This window comes from Abramis brama (genome assembly GCF_963993115.1).
Source record: "Abramis brama genome assembly, chromosome: 6".
Lineage (NCBI taxonomy): Eukaryota > Metazoa > Chordata > Actinopteri > Cypriniformes > Leuciscidae > Abramis > Abramis brama.
The window spans coordinates 5,750,997-5,773,885 of NC_139968.1; the positions used below are offsets into that span (position 1 = coordinate 5,750,997).

At 41.3% G+C, this 22,889-nt stretch overlaps 1 protein-coding gene across 2 annotated transcripts in view; it reads left to right on the forward strand.

The window, feature by feature from the left end:
* wwtr1 (WW domain containing transcription regulator 1) overlaps positions 1–22,889 on the forward strand; it is a 49,700-nt gene that overhangs the window by 21,291 nt on the left and 5,520 nt on the right. For both annotated transcript variants that reach the window (XM_084116674.1, XM_084116675.1), the window contains exons 2-3: positions 10,166–10,305; positions 21,451–21,713. In XM_084116674.1, coding sequence (XP_083972800.1) covers positions 10,166–10,305; positions 21,451–21,713 — 403 coding nt within the window. The remainder of the gene's footprint in view (positions 1–10,165; positions 10,306–21,450; positions 21,714–22,889) is intronic.

Below are 22,889 nucleotides of genomic sequence, written 5' to 3' on the forward strand. Positions count from 1 at the left end.
AGTTTATTTATTTTAATTAATTTTGCTTTGTATTATTATTATTTATTATATTTTTTGTTATTAGAGCATTGTATTATTAACTCAAAATATTAAAGAAAAATATTTTACAGCATTTATTAATCTGTTATTATTAGTGAATAAAAATGTTCATGTTTGTTTGAGATGTTGGGATTAACATTAAGATTAATAAATGCTGTAGAAGTATGTTTCATAATGTTAACGGATGAAACTGTATTGTAAAGTGTTACTGTTTCACAGTAATCTGGAGGTGTGTGCCAGCTGTACGCTGACCCCTGTCCCCGGCGACACACTTAAACAAGTTATGACAAGTTATATTTCACCGTTTCATCATCACCAATGTGTAACTAAAAGTGTTGGTACCTCAGTCCAGTGATGAGACTCACACACACACACACACACACACACACACACACACACACACACACACCAGAAGCTGACTGAAGTGAATGAAGTTAACTATTAACTGTGTGAAAGGATGTCACTGCAGGTTTGAGGGTGTTTATATGTTAATGTGTGATGTGGGAACGGGTGACGGGTGACGGGTTGTTGTCAGGGTGATCCTGAGCTAGAATTTAACTCAGCATTCCTTCAACCCACACACTCTCTCACACACACACACACTTGAGGAAAGTGTCTTTGTGTGGCTAATCAATGTAGTGATCTGTAAAGGGTTTGTGACTGTAGATTTTGAGTGGTGTTTCTGCTAACATTGCCTGAGGTGTTTCACACGTGTGAACGGCAGTGTTCGCTCTGAGCTGCTCAACACACTGGGCTGACGTCCAACTCTGCCCTAATGAGATCATCCTAAATCATGAGGAGTCTCAACACCAGCGTGGGTCTGGAGATCTGGACCCGTGTCAAGAATCAAAACACTCACAACTGTGTATCGCTGATGTACTGAACTCTTTTAAACAGGCGTTTAACTCGTGTTGTGAAGCTGAACAATGACAAACTGCTTAACTGTGCTAAGGGTCAAGCTACTCCCAATCTTCCCATAAGGCTTTGCTCTCTGACGGGAAGGCAGGAGTCATGACTCACTGGATTACTGTCAGGATCTCTGTATTCAGACCCTTAGTTTGAGCTGTAGATCTTACACAACCACAACCTGTCCACTATATAAATGCGCACGGTTGTTTTCTATAGATTAACTTGGCTCTCTGTATGTGTGGCTAGTAAACAGTTGAGTGGCTGACAGACCCGGTGAACCCCTGCCAGGTCTAAAGTTAGCCCACCCAATGGCAGCTGCTGGGCCGCTCACTCCCACACTCACAGGCCAGTTGTCCGAACCAGTAACACGACGAGCCGCCCAAAGTCCTCCACAACAGCTGAGGAAGATCTGATGCGGGACTGCTTCACTCCTCCACTTGCTGAATAAGTATTTTTGGAGACTGTTTCCACACAAACACGGCAACTATTTATCTCTTGCCTTCCCATCCGATGGTCAAGCTGGCGCTCAAGACTTTGATGTTTGAGTCCTGTTTTTGAGAAGCAAACAAAGTGTTTCAGATAGTTTTAGTGTTTGAGTTGTAACTACCTAAATCTGTTGATGCTGCTAACAGAAAATTATAATTCTGTGCTGTTCACAATTTCAAAAGCAGCCACTCTTCTTGAAGAGGTTTCTTGAGCGCTCCTCCATCCGCTGTCCCAGAATGCAGCGTCCCACCCTGAACTCACACTGCTGGTTGAGAAGGGGCTGTTTGGGATGTTCAATGAAGAAAGTATTTCAACAGTTACAAAATCAGCTCATGCCAAGGTTATTTTCGTAAATGAAATCTGAAATTAAGACGAAACGATTGATCGAAACACATTTTCATAAACGGAAATAAAAGAACATTTTCAAAATAAACGAAAAGCTAAAACAAAACGAATCTTAAAACAGTTACTGAAAAATTACCCTATTTGACCGAAAATGTACCCTATTTTAACTTTGTTAGCGCACATTACTAGTCTTGCGGTGAACAATTAACCAGTGCAAGTTAATACACAGGAAAAAATATATAAATTCGTGGTAATCTTTCATCAAAATCTGAAGATGTGCTTCCGCTCTGGAATGGCGTTCCCTCTATGATGATGTCAGTTTGACGGCGTGGGAAGAATATCCTGAACCACTCTCCTCCAACTATCAGTCTGCCGTGAGCGCGGGATGGAGAGGTGGAGCGCTACAGGAAAGCCCCGCCCTCCTTTCAAGATTCCAATTCCAAAATTCCGTTTCCAAGATTCCAATTCCAAAATTCCGTTTCATTTGCAAGCTCTGGTTCTCAGGGACTTTAAGTTGGTGTCGCTGTGTTTGCGTCCCTAACCTTACATCAAAATGTCCATCTGTGGTCTGCACTAAGTTTTCTTTTAATTCTGCCAAACTGTTATTACTAAAACTGAAATAGAATCTATAAAAAGTAAACTAAACAAACTCATTAATCAAACTAATAAAAACGAAAAATTTATAAGAAATTTGAAAACTATTAAAATAAAAAATGCAAAACTTTGCAATTTTAGCACATAAATATTGATCTGTTTATGTTTTATATATATATATGATAGTATTTATAATACTACCCCCCTCACTCCCCGTGAATATATTCAGTGCTCAATTTTTTTATTGATTATCTCTTTATTACATTGCTTTCTGTAAAACTTTATTTTGCTTGGCTAATCTCCAGGCCAATTGTGAATTTTGGTAACACTTTTACAGTGTCTTTGTTACATGTACTTATTATAGTAATAACAGTAAATTATGCATAAATGCATGCAACTAACCATAAACCACAATCCTACCCTAACCCTATATCAGTACAGGTTGTTGATTAATATTACTCAGTACTTAAATGTATAACTACACTGTAACAATGACACCTTAAAATAAAATGTAACATTTTTAATGTGGACGCTTTAAGGTTATATACAGGTAAGAACATTTTTAAAAAAATAACCAAAATAATATTTCAAATTTGTGTAGCATGTAATAAGTATGTAATAAGTGTGTAAAAGTGAGCTACTGCTTCGATTGCACAGAAGTTCATATCATGTGATATTTTAAAATATATTGCCTCTCTTAAATAACTACTATAGTTTTTTGTAATCAGCTTTCCATTAGCTTGTAGTGTAGCAACTTAATTTTCCACGTAGCTTGACTTGTAGTTGAACTACTTGCAGCTTCTGAAGGCGTTTGGGAGTGTGTGTTTGACGTCACGCTGTCCTCACTGCTGACCATGCCTGCGAACACAAGCCACGACTTGCCCCGCTTCCACAGAAGATGTCGGAGCTTTATTCCTGTAATCTGGATGCCTATAATTAGTGGCGCATTCCCTTTCCTGCGCGCCCCTCCCTCACAGCTCCACATTCAATTGAATACTTCTGATTCCAGCAGATCCAGCTGGTGTCCTTCAACAGTCTACATCTGACCTCTGGCGATCCGTCTTTCGGACAGGCCCTCCGTCACCCGCTTCTTTTCTCTTCTGGGGAGTCGCCGCCTTTGTGCTGGATGTGCCGGAATTCCCCAGTAACCCGAGCTCAGAGTAATTGGGAAAGTGGATCTTTTTCTTTTGTTCCTGTTTTCAATTAGCACAGCTGGGTGGAGAGCGTCCCAGAGCCATGCTGGGCTGCTGTCACCCTGCGGACGGGACGGGGAGGACGACACTAGCCCGTTACAGTCCTCGCGCTTTTATTAGAGCCTTTCAGATCAATTTAACAGTTACTTTAATATTCAGCAATATTATTTATTATATCTGCCTTACTTAAGCTGGACTGTGACATTATTTTCTTCTAGAAACAAACTTTGTTGCATTATTTTCCTGTTATCTCTGTAAAGCTGCTTTGATACAATCTGTAATGTAAAAAGCGCTATATAAAGGTGACTTGACTTGACTTTAGATGAAATGACCTTTGAGATGCTTTTAAGAGTTTTGTGTAAAACGAGAAACACTCTTGATCTTGTGGAGCAAACAATCAGTCAAAAATGTTGGTAACACTTTAGATATTCTACAAGATCTTGACCAAAAATGTATGCATACATTTTTTGGTCAAGATCTTGTATTGCCAATGCAAGAGTCCAGCACTCTGTAAAGTCTCCTCCAGCACATCCCAAAGACTCTCAGTGAAATTAAGCTCTGGACTCACAGGTTACAATAATTCTTCGTGCTTCTCTCAACCATTCTTTCGCAGTTTGAACCTGATGAATCTTAACATGCTAGAGTAGAAACATAACAGTCACTACAATAATAATCCAATCATAGACTCTTAAGATATTGATATATATATTTAAATCCAGACAGTGAGCTTTTTGGCTGGGCAGTGTGTGTGTGTATATATATATTAATATGCAGAATAATAGTTGACAAAATTAAAACAAAACATATTTGATAAAACGATTGTCTTGTACAAGTCAGCACTCAGGAAGATTCAGATCTTATAGATATCCAACACAGATTGTTTTCTTAAGTACATGTGTGTGTGTGTGTGTGTGTGCCAGCTCCGTCTGGAGTGTGTTGAAATCACTATGGCTACAGACAGACTCACATTCCTGGAGTTGTCTTGCTGGACGCTGAGCACATGCGGGTGAAAGGTGCTCCGCCACGGCCGGCTCTATAATTACCGCATCAGACCAGGTGGATCTGGGTAGAGTTCCTTATCTTTTCAAACTGGGGTGGGACATATCAAACAGACCATCCCGTTTTTTCTTTTAATAATTAATAGGCTTCAGTTACATCTCAGCCAATTTCTAGTCAGTCGCAGGTGGTATTAGGGGGAGGGGCGTTCTCCTTTTAGAGAGCATCTGATTGGACAAAATCTGTGGTTCAACATGAGTCGTCAATATTTTTGCGCCATTTTCTTGGAACAGCAAATCAGTCAATTTCAAAGGATAATAGATAAATGTTCATTTAGATTACCTGGGATTTTTAAGTTAGCTCAATGGCCACAACAGCTGATTCTACACTCTATTTATTTATTTTGTAAAGTATACTGAATATTTTAAATGTTATGTCAAATGTTAAAATAGCAATGTAAAAAACTTGTATGAATTGAGGCTGTGGGCGACTTTGCCGTCTTAAAACCTCCTGGATTTTCTGGGTAAAATAATCCCAGAAGTCTTCTGTATTTCCCCTCTTTAGATATATTCATGAGATGAAATCACGACTGAGAGAGATTCAATCACTGCTGCAGTTTAAGCATGTTTGTTGACATGGACTTGGCCCATGACAAGCGCTGGAACTATACTGGAGTGTGTGTGTGTGTTATTTTCCACAGCTAGCACGCTAACAGGAAGAGCGGGAAGCTCCGCTCAGAGGTGTTGTGTCCATCTGGCTACTGTGAGTGTGTGTCAGTGTTGTTTCAGCCTGTGTGTCACCCCTAATCCACCACCAAGCCATTGTTTCTTTGAGATGTGTGTGTGTGTGTGTTTCCTCTGCAAACAGCATGTGGCTCGTACACAAACATGGCCCTGCGAGAACCCAAGCGTCAGCTACCCCTGTGCCTCATAATCTCTGCTTTATTTTTCCAAACTAGTTCAAAAACTAATTTCTGAAAAACTATAAACCCTATCTTTCAACCTTAGACTGTAGAAAAGTACAAATATGGGGGCTCGTCCGGGTCGTAATATCTTTACGAAATGGGTTTTGATTTGATTGTTAATTATGCGAATAGATTCTTTTGACTGTTGTATTTACAAAGGAAGAACAAGCTGTACCGTAAGCAGACAACAAGATTGTAATAACTTAAACTGATTTTTCTGGTTATACCAGTACAATCTCTACAATCAATAGTATGTTAATAATGTTCTTAGTATTTCCTTCCTGTGACATGTGGCTCAGAGAGAAGCCACTTTTAATAGCTGAGAGTTTATGTTGAAATGCCAGATAGAGTTTAAAATACAGATACAATTCCAACCAAAATACCAATATAATCAGAAAAAAAGAAAAAAAAAACTTTATGCATAATGTGAGACTTTAAATTATAAACAAGACAGGGACTCTTATTTTGAAATGTCTGTGCTTTACTATTGCCGGCTGCTAATTCTAAAACATACTTTAAAAAATGAATATGCACTCTTACAACCATCTACAACATACAAAACGAGAGAAAGCGAATACGATGCCATTGACCAATTGTAAATAAATTTGTTTGCATGAACAATAAGCTGTCAAACAGCTGTTCCACTGCACATATTAGCTTTAGCGTGTGGGAAGACGGACCTCAAATGTACGGGGCCCAACCCACAGGTGCAGGACAGCTGCCCCACCCAGACCCCGAAGATCCCGAGGGCCCGTTCCCTCTCTCCTCCAGACCCCCGAGGGCCCGTTCCCTCTCTCTCCCTCAGACCCCCGAGGGCCCGTTCCTTCTCTCTCCTCCAGACCCCTGAGGGCCCGTTCCGTCTCTCTCCTCCAGACCTCCGAGGACCCGTTCCCTCTCTCTCCTCCAGACCCCCGAGGGCCCGTTCCTTCTCTCCCTCAGACCCCCGAGGGCCCGTTCCTTCTCTCTCCTCCAGACCCCTGAGGGCCCGTTCCGTCTCTCTCCTCCAGACCCCTGAGGGCCCGTTCCGTCTCTCTCCTCCAGACCTCCGAGGGCCCGTTCCCTCTCTCTCCTCCAGACCCCCGAGGGCCCGTTCCGTCTCTCTCCTCCAGACCCCCGAGGGCCCGTTCCTTCTCTCCCTCAGACCCCCGAGGGCCCGTTCCTTCTCTCTCCTCCAGACCCCTGAGGGCCCGTTCCTTCTCTCTCCTCCAGACCCCTGAGGGCCCGTTCCGTCTCTCTCCTCCAGACCTCCGAGGGCCCGTTCCCTCTCTCTCCTCCAGACCCCCGAGGGCCCGTTCCCTCTCTCTCCTCCAGACCCCCGAGGGCCCGTTCCCTCTCTCTCCTCCAGACCCCCGAGGGCCCGTTCCCTCTCTCTCCTCCAGACCCCCGAGGGCCCGTTCCCTCTCTCTCCTCCAGACCCCCGAGGGCCCGTTCCCTCTCTCTCCTCCAGACCCCCGAGGGCCCGTTCCCTCTCTCTCCTCCAGACCCCCGAGGGCCCGTTCCCTCTCTCTCCTCCAGACCCCCGAGGGCCCGTTCCCTCTCTCTCCTCCAGACCCCCGAGGGCCCGTTCCCTCTCTCTCCTCCAGACCCCCGAGGGCCCGTTCCCTCTCTCTCCTCCAGACCCCCGAGGGCCCGTTCCCTCTCTCTCCTCCAGACCCCCGAGGGCCCGTTCCCTCTCTCCCTCAGATCCCCGAGGGCCCGTTCCCTCTCTCTCCTCCAGACCCCCGAGGGCCCGTTCCCTCTCTCTCCTCCAGACCCCCGAGGGCCCGTTCCCTCTCTCTCCTCCAGACCCCCGAGGGCCCGTTCCCTCTCTCTCCTCCAGACCCCCGAGGGCCCGTTCCCTCTCTCTCCCTCAGACCTTCATAAATCTGAAACAACTAGCCTCCTAGCTCTGCTAATCTACACCACTGTTGATGTGTTTCATGCAGCTGGAGTCTCTTAAACCACAACTGATAGTCAGGTTTAACAAAACACGATTTACATGTTATGTTAAAATATTTATATTCTGTGGAAATTTAACATTTGAAACCAAAAAATACAAAGAGCTACAGAGCTACATTAAAGAGACACACTAATAGTTAACTAGAAGGATTTTTAAGGACGAAACTTTGAACTTTAGCACCCTAACCCTCCCCTAATTAAAGAATCATCCTCATCATATATAATCTTAAACATTCAAAGCACGAGGCGAGAGGTCAGAGGTCAGAGCATGGACACATGTCTTCCTGTTCTGCCACTGCGAGGCCTGAGATCAGCAGGAAGTGGATAATCTTCCCGGCGGAGCGTGAATAGTTCCAGTGAGTCACTCTCTGATTGAGGCTTTGTGTATTTTGTGACTCATTTGGCCACAAACTGCCATGTTTGGTCCAGTTTACAAGTGTACAAACAAGCAGGTGGAGTTGATGAGGCATATATTTTAAATACATTTTTTTTTTTTTTTTTTTAAGATCCGTAAAGAATGTAACCAACTGAGGCTCATACATGTGTCTTCATGTCACCAGCGTGAAAATGTAGAGTCATGAATGCCCTCGAGTCATGAATGCTATAGAAAATCATGTAATTGCAGTGAGAATCTATAGATAGCTCTTTTAGGCCCAGATTATTATATTGATTGCTTGGTCATATTTAAGGTATAAGTGTGATTGTTGACTATGCATATTTTCTGTACTATTTTAATCAATTAAGTTTGTCAAAAATACTATGACAGTGTTGCATGAAGACTTTCAGCAGGTCTGGTCACACCATTGCTCAGCAACAATGGAAGATTGTCCTTTTTTTGCCGCTAAATGTTGCTGCACCTTAAGAACCATGAAATAACTTCATTATTTTTCACATTGCAATAATATTTAAATACTTTTTAAAAACAAATACGTGACTAAGAACTTCCCAGGATGAATTAAGGGCAGAATTGATGTTGGGTTGCATTTAAAACGTAAAATGCAATGGACGTGATATGATCAGATTCAGTGTAGAACAAATAAATAACAAATTGTGTTTATAGTGTAACTTAGCAGTCTTCCATAGCTCACATCATTTGAATTCGCATGTCTTATTTCAGCAAACTAGGATTTTCACACGAGATTTGAACGAAACGGTGTGACCACCGCTTTAGCTTTGCAGGGGATCAACTCTCAGTAAAAAAGTATCCTGGTAACCAAATTTTGGAGCATAACCAGTGCTGTACAAGACGTGAATTTCCTTCATCTTTTAGCGTGTCCTGCAGATCTACATTCCTGCAGAAGTCATTTCCGATTCTGTTGAGACACTCCTGAACCAGCTCAGCGAGGTTGAAACTGTCAAGGTTGAGATCAGATCTCCTGGAGCAGGTTTGAGTACCCCTGAACTAGACAATAAAGCCCACCCCATAATGAAAGAAACGCTAAACTGGTTTACTGACTGAGGGACACTGGGATTGGCCTTGCATGAAAAATGCAGAGGAGCCAGAATTTCATGAAGCTGCAGTTTTGACGGGTTCACTGAGGGTGGAGGAGTGGCTGAGGAAACACAGCACACCTGTTCCTCGACTCGCGCATCGCAGCGTTTGTTCACGCTGGACGTTTAGAGGCGTGTGGGTACAACTGCAGGTCAGACAGCTGAGCCGAGTCCAGCCATGGCTCGAGTTGGACGATATAAGGCAGATTCGTGCATCTTTAGCTCAAGAGTTACAATAACATCAGATCACCATCTGGCTTTGTGGAGTAACTGACCTTAAAGTAGCAACATATATATAGTTTTCTTGGTTGTATTTAGTTTAAATTTGTCTGTTCAAATGCTCAATCATCTAATATTGTTTGACATCCAAAATTTAGCATTCTCTTGCAAATGTTTTTGCGTTCCCTCAGGGAGCTTTGCGCTCACTCACTACACTTTTGCCTTTGCTTGCAAAACTTTTGCGTTCCCCTGAGCAAGTTAACATTTGCAAGTTCGCAAAACCTTTATTCTTATCAGGGTTGGAGCAAAACTCTGCAGGACTGTGGCTCTCCAGGACCGATGTTGTTCGGATCCAGCCACAATCCAATGGCAATTATCACATTTTACTATTACTGTTGTGTATTACTATTCTTATGTTTTGGTGAATTCTTAAGGATGAGCGATCTCATTTGTATGATCTGCACTTGCCTCTCTGAAGGTTAGGTTTAGGGGTTGACCTTCATGCTTAGTGGGGTTTTTTTTTTTATCCTGTTTTTGTACAGAAAATCCAAATTTTGGATTTTGGATCAATATTGTAAGAATCCAAACAATGTAAGAAACATACGGTTTCTCATGAGTTCGGGTTGCCTTCAGAACATATTTGAATCTAGCATTGTCTCAGGGTTAGCACAGGCAAGCATCATTCACCAAAATCTAGCCTCTTTTGTAATATTGTAGGTTAGGCACCATTTTGTGAGCTCCCATCTCATTTTTTACCCCATAACCATGTCCCTTTAGTCACTCTGGCGAGCTTCCCCAACACCTGACGGCCGAGAAATCAGAAGGTTTCCTGTGAAAGACCGTTGGGTTCCTTCTAAATGGGCTTTGGAGTAGATTGAAGGATCAGGAAAAGTGTTCCTAGAGTAGTTGTGATTTGCTTGACCTTCCGAGCACTGAATGCCCTCCTGCAGAAGTGTGTTTAACGTGAACATTTGCTGTTTCTCTTGTGCAGCCACATTGAGAAGATCACCACATGGCACGACCCCAGGAAGAACCTGACCCCCTCGGTGACCCAGATGGGTCTGCACAATCAAGCCTCCACTAACGCCAACATACAGCAGCGCTCCATGGCCCTCTCTCAACCCAACCTCGGTGAGTGTGAACCCATCCGCATTACTCATGAAAACACACACGATCTCTTGAGCCATTTCAATCAGCTGGCAAGGTGTTCGCCCCAACGCTCGATGGCCCATGACATTCACACACACACCTAATATCACAGCTCTGATGTGCTAGCATATATATCTTCTTTTGATTTTAGAGGTGTGTGCTAAGGCAAGCATCTCTATTATTACGCTCATATTAGGGTTAGAGATTTAAACAGCTCCGAGTCTCCGAAAAAGGGTTTGCTCTCCCTAAGTAAATTCTGTCATCATTTACTCGCTCTCATGTTGTCCCAAACCCATAAGACCATAAGATAATCTAAGACCCAAATTAATGAAACTTTAGAGGTTGCTTTCTGTCCCTCCATTGAAAGTCCAAGTAATCAAAACTTAAAAGATCATAATGGTGTTGTAAAATGAATCCATATGAATCAAGCAGTTTAATCCATACATGAATAACACCACATATTACCCATGAAACCACACAGTAACTTGCTAAAAACCATCAGAAGCTTTCCGAAATCGCCCCCTCTACCCTTTTATAGGGCATTATTTGAGGGAACGGCCATTTGTAGTGCTGGCTGAAACCATGTTAAGTGCACTCATTCAATCCCACAATGCACCACAGTATCTGATGTGCACTGAGCTGCTAGGTGCTAAACCAAGTGTCAAACTCACCTCTCGACATTCGCATTTACTTCAAAACTACACAAATCTAGTCAGTTCTTTGGGCTAGGCGCCAAACAAATGAAACAAATCCAGCAATTTCTTACTTTAAGTATTTGTTTATGACGTGAACACTATTGATCATGTGTGTATAACAACACACACATCAGTCTGTCTGTTGATCAGAGGTGTAGCTGCTCCGTTCGAGGGCCCGAATGCTGGTGTAGTGAAGTCTCCCAGCTGAAGATCTGAGGGCTTTTAAAGCTGGCGTACTGTATGTTTGAGGGGTTTTGTTTAGTGTCTGCATGTTGTCTGCTCTGACTCTCAGAACGCTAAATGACTTCCAAATGGGCTTTCTTTGTTTGCCTTTTTTTGATTTGTGATGAAATGGAAAAAAAGGTGTGCCTCTGCTTTGTTGGCAGCCGAGAAACAGATTCCAGCGAAGGGGGTGGGGGGGGGATAAGAAGAACGAGACGAAAGAGTTTGGAGGGAGAAAGATTCCTTCCAGCACTTGCAGCGCATACAGTAGACGCCCACTATCTCAGCATATAGAGTTACAGCACACACTACAACGTTTAGTCTGCAGTCACAGGAAGTAAAGAGAGTTTATAAAAGTTACAATACTTGACTCCCAAACAAAAACTGACCTCCCAGAAGAACACGTCCAGTGTGTGTAGTGCAATGAAAAACATCAGAAAGTTTCCAGTGAGACCGTAGCATGCATCATGAGTGTGAGGAAGCGCTGGTGATGACATCTCACCGCACTGGATGTGAATAAAGCTGCTCAGCCTGAAATAATGAACTGTGTGTGTGTGTGTGTGTGTAAGCCAACCTGCTACACTCGTTCAAACGGCCGTTTTCCTCCCTGATCTTCTGTAAACTCAACCATTCATTTCTGTCTTGCACGATCTTCTGATGACTCAACCGCTCTTTTTTGTGTGTGTGTGTGTTTTGTTTTTTACATGGCTGTGTCATCCATTTTGGCTCACTAGAACAAGTTCAGAGGGCTCACAATAGAAAGCCGTGACTCAGTCCTGGCCCCTACAGTCCCACAATGCCTTGTTCTTCCTCTATCCCTGGCTTTTTTTCAGTCTCTGGGAACTTGAGGGGCAACAGATTTCCTCTATTCTTAGTTTAGACCAGCTCGAGCCTTCACCTGTTGTGTGTGTTCACCATGGGCCCCCCTCAAAATGTAGGGATTATGGGTAATTGCCAGTTGACACTCTAATGCAGGGCCTAAGGTCCTGTTTCTCCCAGTCTTTTCCACTCTTATTAGAACTCTGTAGTTTGTTCCGTATCTTTTTCTCCTGGCAGTTGATAACAATGGACATATTGCATCACACTCGGTTTTACAAGCAGCTGTTCTGCTTTTTTAGCTCTTAAGCTGAAATTAAGCCCAGCGTGAATGTGTGGTTTGGGTCAATGATATTTAAACATACATTTAAAATGCAGTTCATTCATACAGTGAATATACATGATTCAGTATATACAATATACAATATACACACTTAAACGATGAGGATGTTTTAAAATTTGATACATAAATTATGTCATAGAGATGTCTCTGTTTATTTGAATTTTTTATGACAAAGCAAGGATAGTTCAGGCTGTAAAATGTGCCACCAAAACTTAATGACACTGATTAATTAATAATTAAAAAAAACTTGCCTTGAAAAATATTTTGGAGTAAATGTTCCGCTTGGTTACACCTCATGACATTTTTGAAAAAGTTAGTACATTTAAACTTTTCTTGAAAATTGTTTTTCTCATCTATGTATTTTTATTCATTTGGATTTGATTGGATCTTGAAAAGTGGTCTGTATTATATTTGATAATATTGGACACTGCTATTCAACAGAAAAACCAATTCATTTTAGGGCCAACACAACACAAGTCATTACATTTTGATTGAAAACTCAAACCACTACACTGTCAGGAAAAACATTGCACACAACAGTTTGGTGCTGGGGCAGTTCCCCTTAAAAGGACAATTTTTTTTTACCCATAAAAGGTGTTTGTTTGTATTATGTAGGCTACCCTTAAGGTGTATGTCCCTTTTAGGGGTAAATAAGGTACAAGTATGTTCCTTTAAGGGTCCTGCACCAGTGACAAGCTGTTTTGCCCCTTTGCACATTTAAGTAGTGGCGTAAACGAAGCGCTACTCCTCTGTGGGCATTGCTCTGGAGTGGGTCAGGCTGCCGGCTGATCTCTAGCTGTTGTGCTGTTGCCGAACAGGACAGTTGCCCGAGGCTTGGGAGCAGGCCGTCACCCCTCAGGGAGAAACATACTTCATTGACCACAAAACCCAGAGCACCTCATGGCTGGACCCGCGGGTGGGTAAGTACTCCCTTCTCGAGTTCCTGGAGTCCAATCAGCCCAGTAGCTTGATCCAATCATTTAATTCTTCCACATCCTGCCGCCCCACTCAAATCCCACAGTCTCATCCCTGATCGTCTGACCCCCGTTTCCCACACTGCCACTAATCTAAACCCACAGTATGATGAAATGGCATGAGGGTGTTGTTCTAGTGCTGTGACTAGCATGTGTTGTTGACATGAGAGTGAGAGTGTAATGATCCACAGATGATTTGCGCTACATGCTAATACTTGTTGATTGTCATTATTGTCTGTTGGCCTGATCAGTGATCATTTCCCTTATAAAAACTTAATGATCCTTGATGACCATTTCCAGGGACAATTAAAATTCTGTCATCATCACGCCCTCATGTCTTTCCAAACCTTTATGACTTTCATTCTTCTGCAAAACACAATTTGACGAGTGTTTAAACTATTTTCTTAAATATAATGGAAGCCAACGGGATCCAAAACGAACAATGAACCACATTGACTTTCATTGTAGGGACAAAAATTAGTTTTGGAACGACATGAACGTGAGTAAATGATGACCGAATGTTCATTTTTCAATGGTACTAAATATATTGTTTTTGCCAATGACCAACAACTGAAAGTCTGATCTAATAATGTGTATTTTTTGGTGAAAATATCTGTAAAGTTATGGCTGGCTTGACTGACATGTCATGTTCCTCGAGCCTGTAAAATAAATATTAGAAATAACCTGTGCTCAATATGTTGTTTAGTTTACCCCATAAAGTTGGGGAACATTGGCATCGAGTTTCAACCTACTATTGTTCATAATTGTGGACATTAGTTACTGTCACAATATTAGATTTTCACTATATGATTATCGTGAGCAAAACAATTCACATTAATGATATTATTGCATATTATCTCTAAAAAAATGTAGATATAAAACTTTTAAAAAAAAAGATATTATCAGAAGAGTAGTATCACAGTTATTGTCGATTCTGGTATACAGCACCCCTAGTGGACATAGAGCTCAGACAAATATACAAATGTCCATCTGTGTCTTTATGATATGGTAAATAGGTATTCAACATAAGAAGCAATAGTGACACATATGTACCCATTTTATAGTCTTTAATTACTATGTAACTTTTAAATTAATAATTTGATACGATGAACTTATTGTGTAAATACATGTTTTTTACATTGTACTGTGCTTTTTACATCTGTAATAATGCTGTTGACCCGACACCTACCCTTAAACCTCATCCTACCCACACCACCAAACCAAAGCAGAAAAATAGTAGTTAGAGACACCTAATATAAAGGAGGACTAATATAAAGTAGTGTAATTGGAGTGAGATATGGCTAACACTTTTGATTACGAGCTCTTGTTGAGACAGGACGTCCATTTAAATCTCACAGATTTTTGGGACTGGAAGTTTTTTCCTTTCCTTTTTTTCTTGTCGTTTTTTTGCTGACCCTGTTGGACAGCTGATGCCGTTTCTAGGAAATCAATGAAACAAGAAGTTCTTTGTGGTGTGGCTTTAGCAACTCAATCGACTCTGTCCGATCTCTCTCTCTCTCTCTCTCCTCCTCTCGTCCACGGACCTCGTCCGCTCCGCATGTGTTTTCCATCATGGGGGTTGTTTTGACACTCAGATGTCAGGAGGCCAAAGGCTGGAAGGCAGAGTGTGTCGGACGCCTCCAGAGCCACGGTTCACATCTGGACCAGCAGCTCGCACTGGAAGAGAGAGTGACCGAGAGTCAGGGACACCTGTCGGACTCAGACGGTGAACCACCTGAACTCTGTCAAGGCACCTTTATTTATATAGCGCTTTACACAATGCAGATTGTTTCAAAGCAGCTTTACAGTGGTAACCTCTAGATAAATGGCATTTAAAAGTCAATCTCAAAAATAAATGTCCGTCTTAAAATCAAAGAAAAGAAACTGTATTTTGCATTAAATGTTTAACCTATTTTTAGGACCATTTATTATTTGCATTGAGACTACATTTTCCTCACAATTATTGGTTGAGTTTCTGCACCACAGACAACACCGAACAGAATAATTCCTTTTTATACGAATACAAAGTTCGGCTGCACTTTATTTTAAGGTGCCATAGTTACTTAGGAATATTAATTAACTACTTGTACTTACTATAGGGTTAGGGTTTGGTTTATGGTTAGTTACTTGTAATTATGCATAATTTACTGTTAACACAATAGTAAGTACACTGTAAAAAAATTCTAACCCTCCCAAATCAAAAATTTCAAGTGACCGATAACATCTCAATTTTTCAATTGGCCCAAGTGAAATTCTTGTTGCAATAGTCTGTTAACATTGGCTCAATGAGAAATAATACGTCAGACTAATTGACAAATTTAGATGTTATCGGTCACTTGAAATTTTTGACTTGGGGATGTAATTTTTTTTTTACAGTGTACATGTTGTAACGTGTAACTACGTCACCTTAAAATAAAGTGCCACGACATTCATATTGCATGGTAGAACTCCTCTATAACAGTTAAAAAGGTGAAGAATGGCAATGTTCCTATGATTATAATGGCCTTTCTAACCACTAGATGGCTGCAGAGGACCAATCCCTGCTTTGAGTCAGCTTAGACCCCATAAGCACCATAACATAAAGGCCTTAAACCGTTTGAACCCCGATAATTGCTGCTCACAGCTAGATTTTACTGTTAGTACGTTGTAACGTGTAACTACGTCACCTTAAAATAGTGTTACCAAATATTCTGTCATTGTCTACTCGCCCTCGTGTTGTTCCAACCCTGTAACACTTTCAAGTTTCAAGTTATTTTAATTTCTGTCCCTCCATTGAAAGTCCATTCCACCAAGACTTTCAAGCTTCAAAAAGTTCATGAAACCATCATAACCCATATGAACCGAGCGCTTTAATCCAAGTCACTTTATATGATGAACATATTTAATATAGGCTTTTATTCACATCACTAACATTGATTAGCGAACATACATAGGTTGACTGAAGCCCAAACCTCGCTGGTTCTCCTGCATCAAGCAAGCATGTTTTGGTGGACTTTCAATGGAAGGACAGAAATCTCTCAGGTTTCAAAATATTGTCATTTGTGTTTTTCAGATGAACAAAAGTCTAATAGGTTTGGACAACATGATGGTTAGCAATAGATTACAGAATTTTCTTGTTTGTTTGAACTAACCCTTTAATTGTCCTGGAAAATAATATCACAATGCAAAATATCTCGATGGCAGTAAAAATAGTTGATGACTTCAGTGACAGAAGTAAAGTCTGAACTAGCGAATGTCTCCTCTTCATCTTACCATATAAGGCCGTCTTTGCTTCACCTCAACTGTGCTCGATTGCCAAATCCTCCACCCCATCCATAAAAATTACCTTTTGAAGATCTTTTCCTTGTAAATAAATGTTCGTATATCTTTTAAATAAAGCAAAGCGTCCTCAGCTAGTTATGATTGTGTCGTTTATTAACGATTTTTGTTCAGTTCTGTGTTTGTGTACATGATGCAGATTTGTTCGTGGTATCTCTTGACATTTTGACCTGGTTCATCATTTTCCACACACACACACTTGGATGGTTGACGTGATGTCTTCCTGTTCGCTGGACAATCGATGGCCTGAAAATGTCTATAGCAAGTCTGAAGAATCACTGCATGTAGTCTAACAAGGAAATTGGTTAAGTGCCAGTTTTAGGCCGTTCTCTTGTGCATTATGTAACCCTCTCCAACAGAAATCCATTTATAGTAGAACTGTGAGACACACAGGGTGATGTGCCTCAACTTTTTCCACCCAGTAAGTTTGATTGAGTCTTTTACACATTTTAAGAAGATGTGGGTCCTGTGGAGATATGTAGGATTGGGGGAATTGAACAAACAGACTTCGAACATGATATTTCAAATCAAGCCATTTGTTGATGAAAAGTGTGCTATTTATTGACTCATTTTACTTTAAAGCAGGAACCTGAGCCATACCTTTAGACAAGACAAGTATAGAGATGGGCTCTTGGGTCTGGGCTCTTTTGACTTGGGCCAGCACTTTTACATTCATGCTTTTACCCGTAGTGAATTACATTGCATTCATGGTACACATGTCTTGCATTCCCTGGGAATCAAACCCATGACCTTGGCATTGCTCGCATGAGTACATAGTTATTACAGATACATAAAATGGAACCCAACATTTTTCTTGAGATCTTCCATTAAACAAGCAACACCCTACAAGCCACTTACAGTAGCAACCACTCAGACTATGTTAGCAATCACATAGCAACGCCCTGGCAACCACCCATAACACCCTGAACGTTTTATTTCATTGCACTTAATCTAGCTCAGGTGCGTCCGATCCTGCCCATGAACGGCCAGCTTTAGCTGCAGCCAGACCAAACACACACGCCTGGATGTTTCTAGTAATCCTGGAGTCCTTGATTAGCTGGTTCAGGTGTGTTTATTCAGGTCTGGAGCTAAACTCTGCGGGACAGGAGCCCGATTGGACACCCCTGATCTGGCTGCGTTTGATAGCAAGTTCATGTTCTGCATGAACGATGAGTCAATCAGACAAAAAATCCTCAAACTCATTACGCTAACATCGCTAACATTGGATTTCTGTTGGAGAGGGTTACATGATTGTTTTACTGAGTATACTTAGCATCACCTGATCACAAGAGTCTCTTTTTTATTTGTTTGTTTGTTCTAAACCTTACTGTAAATCTCAAGAAAACACTTTATGTGCAGTAACTACTGTGTACTTATTAGCAGTGTTGGGGAAAGGTACTGTTAAAAGTAATGCGTTACAATATTGCGTCACCCCCTTAAAAAAGTAACTAATTACTTTACGTAGTAACTTTTTTTCTCCTCTGTGTCTCATCTGGGCTGGACTTGCTTGCTTGTTTTTTAATAAATAAATAAAATAACATGTAAAGGCCCTTTCACACCATAAGTGAGATAAGTCTTAGGCTTATATTAACATCTGTACAGTAGAGGGCGCCGCTCAAACAAACCTTTCAGCTGTGCTGAACGTTCAACACCTTACTTCAGCAATAAAAACAAAAAGCTTGGGTCATCAAAAGTCATCAGTAAAGACATTGGTTAATAAAGTAAGACTTAACGCATAAAGTATTTGTCTAATTTATTTAAGTATTGCAGGTTTGCGTAATATTCTGAGTTTGCATTTCATTGTTTGTATTCATGTAGAGGAATACTGGCATATCTCAGGTTCCTCGTACAGCCGCTGTTTCACGGCTCAAAACGAACCTGAAGAGATCGAAACAACATCAAACTACCGAGACCGCAACGGCAATAGAGGCTCACGACAAGCGCTTGTTCGAGGGAGCTCAGCCAGCTCTTGCTTGAGAGTACAAAGATATTTTTATCGCTCGTAACTTCTGGAGAGATAAGGCACAGATAATGGACAAGGATTAAACATGCACGCTATCAAATGGAATATGCAAAGCGTACGAGTAAACCAAAGCACACTTTGGTTTTTGGTTTGGGTTTTAAGGTTAGAACCTTGTTATAAAACCTCCATTCTCCAGTCCAGTCACCTCAGCACACTACGTTTCCCAGAATCCCCCCTGGCTCACTCTCTACAATCACCACAGCCGTCGATCACCCTCATCAGCACCTTTCAGTTTAACCTCACCTGTCACTTCACCATTTGTCTGGTCTTGTTGTTCCTACCAAGAACTACTAACCGGACCACCTCTACCTCTGAGAGACTTCTGTCTGTCTTCAGTCATCCGTCTTCTCCAGCGACCCACTCATCTCTCATCTCAGACAGATCAGAACTGTCGTTCACCGCTATCATCAACTCAACGTATCCATTCTCCCAGTTACCCGCCTGTTCACGGCGATTGTTATCTGCATACCTGCAATAAACCACAGTTTTGGATATTACCTGTTGTTGCATTCCTCTCTTCCATGACGCATTGAAGTTAAAGTTGCCTAATATAAAGTGGACCACGGTAGTTTCACTTTCACGGTTACACTTTATTTTAAGATGACGTTGTTGCAGTGTAATTGCACAAATAAGTACTGAGTAATATTAATCAACTACATGTACTTACTGTAGGGTTAAGGTTTGGTTTAAGGTTAGTTGCTTGTAATTATGAATCATTTTATGTTAATACTGTAGTAAGTGCATGTAACTACGTCACCTTAAAATAAAGTGTGACTGTCTTCACTCGTTGAGGTTTGCACTAAGTCTAGGCCCTTGCAGCCACCTTATCATCAGTCATGGTGACACGCACGTCGTTTTATTTTTATATAAGCTGCACAATACTGAGTCCGTGAGCCGGAGAGCAGAGAGACTGTGCTTTGTTTGTGCCGTATCTCACGACTCTTTCAGCCCACATCTGGCTTTTACAGGAATGTTTTCTCCATGTGAAAGTGGTTTACCCGACAGATAAACACACCACACACACAGAGATACACACACACACACACATGCTCCAAGCGGTCACGAGTCGCAAACACTCTTCACAGGAGCTGTGGGCTGAAGAACCCTTGTGCACTTCACAATTAAAATGAAAGACTGATAATGAAGCTGGTTGAGTCTGAAGTAAAGCAGTGAAGGTCAGTTCTGAAACGCCACCAGCGTCCTTGAAGCAAACAGTGTGTCCGATCTGTCCGTTCCTCTGAGGACAGCAGGCGGTCTCTACACTGCAACAGAACAGCTTTTCACGGTCCAGAGACGCTAAAATACAGCATTTATTGTGAAAACGTAATTGATAAAAATCATACTGTCTGCTTAAAGCAAATTGTTTTGTTTCATTTTCTCAGACAAGCCTTTGCCAAGAAAACCTTTCTTTTTGAGTTCTCATCTTTCTCATTTTCTCTTTTTCTCATTGAAAATTCATTTTACGGCCCACCCTAATAATCATCTGGTACATGTAGGTTAGCCAATCACAACAGACCTCGTTTACATATTGAATTCTTAAAGATGCACCACCATTCAAAAGTTTGGGGTCAGAAAATAAATAAAAATAATAATAATAAAATAAATAACATTTATACAGCAAAGATGCTTTAAATTGCCCAAAAGTGTCAGTAAAGACATTTATAATGTTACAAAATATTTCTATTTCAAATAAATGAAATAAAAAGAATCCTGAAAAATGTATAATGTTTTCTACAAAAATATAAAGCAGCACATCTGTTTTCAACATTAATAATAAAAATGTTTCTTGAGCATCAAATCATCATATTAGAATGATTTCTGAAGGATCATGTGAGGAGTGATGCTGAAAATAAACATTTCAAAATGCAAATGCTCTGATTTGCATTTTGTGACATGTATGGTCTCGTCTCCTGAGCTAAGTGTTTCGGCACACCCCTAATAAATCATAATTTCCCAACAACAGATTTGTGGGCAGTGAAAATGCTGTGTAGCAGCTCTGGAAAACCACTAGCCAACAGTTCATGTCAAGCCCTGGTCATGAGAACTACTTTCTGTCTTGTTTTTGTACAGCTAACATTATAATTGGACGTATGTGACTTGCCTGTAGTCGGTGGTGACAGTGAAGCCAGTTTTCTTCAGTGTTTAACTGTTTAAATTCCTCCTGCTCACAGAAGAACAATGAAGTAACAATGTGTCTAGACTTCAGAAAAAGTACTAAGTACTTATTATTTCGCAACTATAACTAAGAATATAAAGTATCCCTCACCGAGACAAGTCAAGTCAGCTTTATTTATACAGCGCTTTTAACAACACAGATTGCATCAAAGCAGCTTTACAGAGATAACATGAAAATAATGCAACAAAGTTTGTTTCCAGAAGAAAATAATGTCACAGTCCAGCTTAAGTAAGTTCAGTGATGGTTCATTTCTGTAAAAAGTTATTAATTTAGTTCATTTATATATATATATAGCCGCTCTGGAGTAAACCGTGATGTCATCGTCCAGCTCAGTTCAGTTCTCATATAATGGTGTCAATGCAGGAGATCAATAATATTGTTGAATATTATATGAAATGTCCTCAACTAAGCAAGACCAAGGCAAAAAAGGCTCCCTCACAGTCACTCATTGTAGACGCCTGATTCCTTGTAAACGACGATCCGCTTAGAGCTTGTCAGTGAAGAACGTTGTGCTCAGTATGCGTCAGATGCTCAGTGAAGTGTGTGTGTGTGTGTTGCAGTGCTCAGCCAGCAGGCCCATCAGCAGCACCTCCAGCAGCAGCAGGCTCAGGCTCAGGCCCAAGCTCAAGCTCAGGCTCAGGCTCAGGCTCAGGCTCAGGCTCAGGCTCAGGCTCAGGTCCAGGCCCAGGGCTCCCAGCAGCAGCAGAGCTCTCAGCCCATGATGAACATGAGTGCCCAGCAGCACCAGCAGAAGATGAGGCTCCAGCGCATCCAGATGGAGCGAGAGCGCATCCAGAGGAGACAGGAGGAGCTCCTGAGACAGGTGAGTGTCTGCTGGACACAAGTAACAGTCCTCTCTTCACAGTGCTGTGTGACCTGTGTATTCCTCTGGATGCCTCAAACCCCACCAGGTGTCACCTGAGCTCTCGGAGGGGCCGGTTTTAGTGAAACGGATTATATAAACGTGAAGGAAATGTGAATGTTAAAGGCCTGCATCAGGTTGCATAAACCTCTAAGACTAGTCTTACAAGTTAGACATCAATTCATAAGTTAGACATGTGCATAGCTTTTTTGAATCAGTTACATAAAAACGTAGATTTGCCTAATTTGATAACGAAAACTAAGACTGACTGCCCCTGACTAACTGCGAGTGAGTCATACTTGAACTTAAGACACGGTCTTAACATAATGGCTATGTTTATGCAACCGGCCGCTGGTTTCACAGACGGGGCTTAGATTAAGCCAGGATTAGGCCTTAGATCAATTAGGGCTTTTGAAACAAAACATGTACATGAGACAAAACAATGACACGGACAGATTTTAAGATGTATCATTGCAAGTTGCTTTCAGGTAAAACCGCTTAAACATGCATTTAGTCTGAGACTAGGCTTAAGCCTTGTCTGTGAAACCGGGGCAAAACTTCAATTCAGTTGTAAGTATAATCAATTTCCCCATATAAGTCGTTTCAACTTAAATTATATTCTTGTATAACTTATAAAAATGTGAAATTGCTTGCATTATTTTGATGGTACAGTCATTTAAAAACACTTTTAAACACTTCAAAGACTTATTGATCTTATCATTTTTTACATTGTATAAGAAGCAAAATCCCTTTAAGACAAGTCATGTCACTCGTCGGCCATCTTTGAAGCGCCTCATGTCTTTTTGAATGGGGAAACATCAAATTCTCAAACTGTTCGCCAAGCTTACGAATAAATTTCATATTTGAAATCACCAATGAAATCTGACTGCAACTGTCTCATACATTTTGTTTCTAAACGCTCAAATAATGGCAGAAAACAACATTTTTCTGGCTATATCAAGCATGTGCAGTGGAAATGCAGGTCTGACTGCAGTGATGCGATGACTTTCCCCAATCAGCGATTGGCTCTTATTTAGAAGGCGGGACTTATTCCGTCATATTGAGCATTGCACTTTTCCCCATTCAAACCCATACGAGTGACGCGTCTTATGTAATTCTATAGTCTTTGATAAGAAG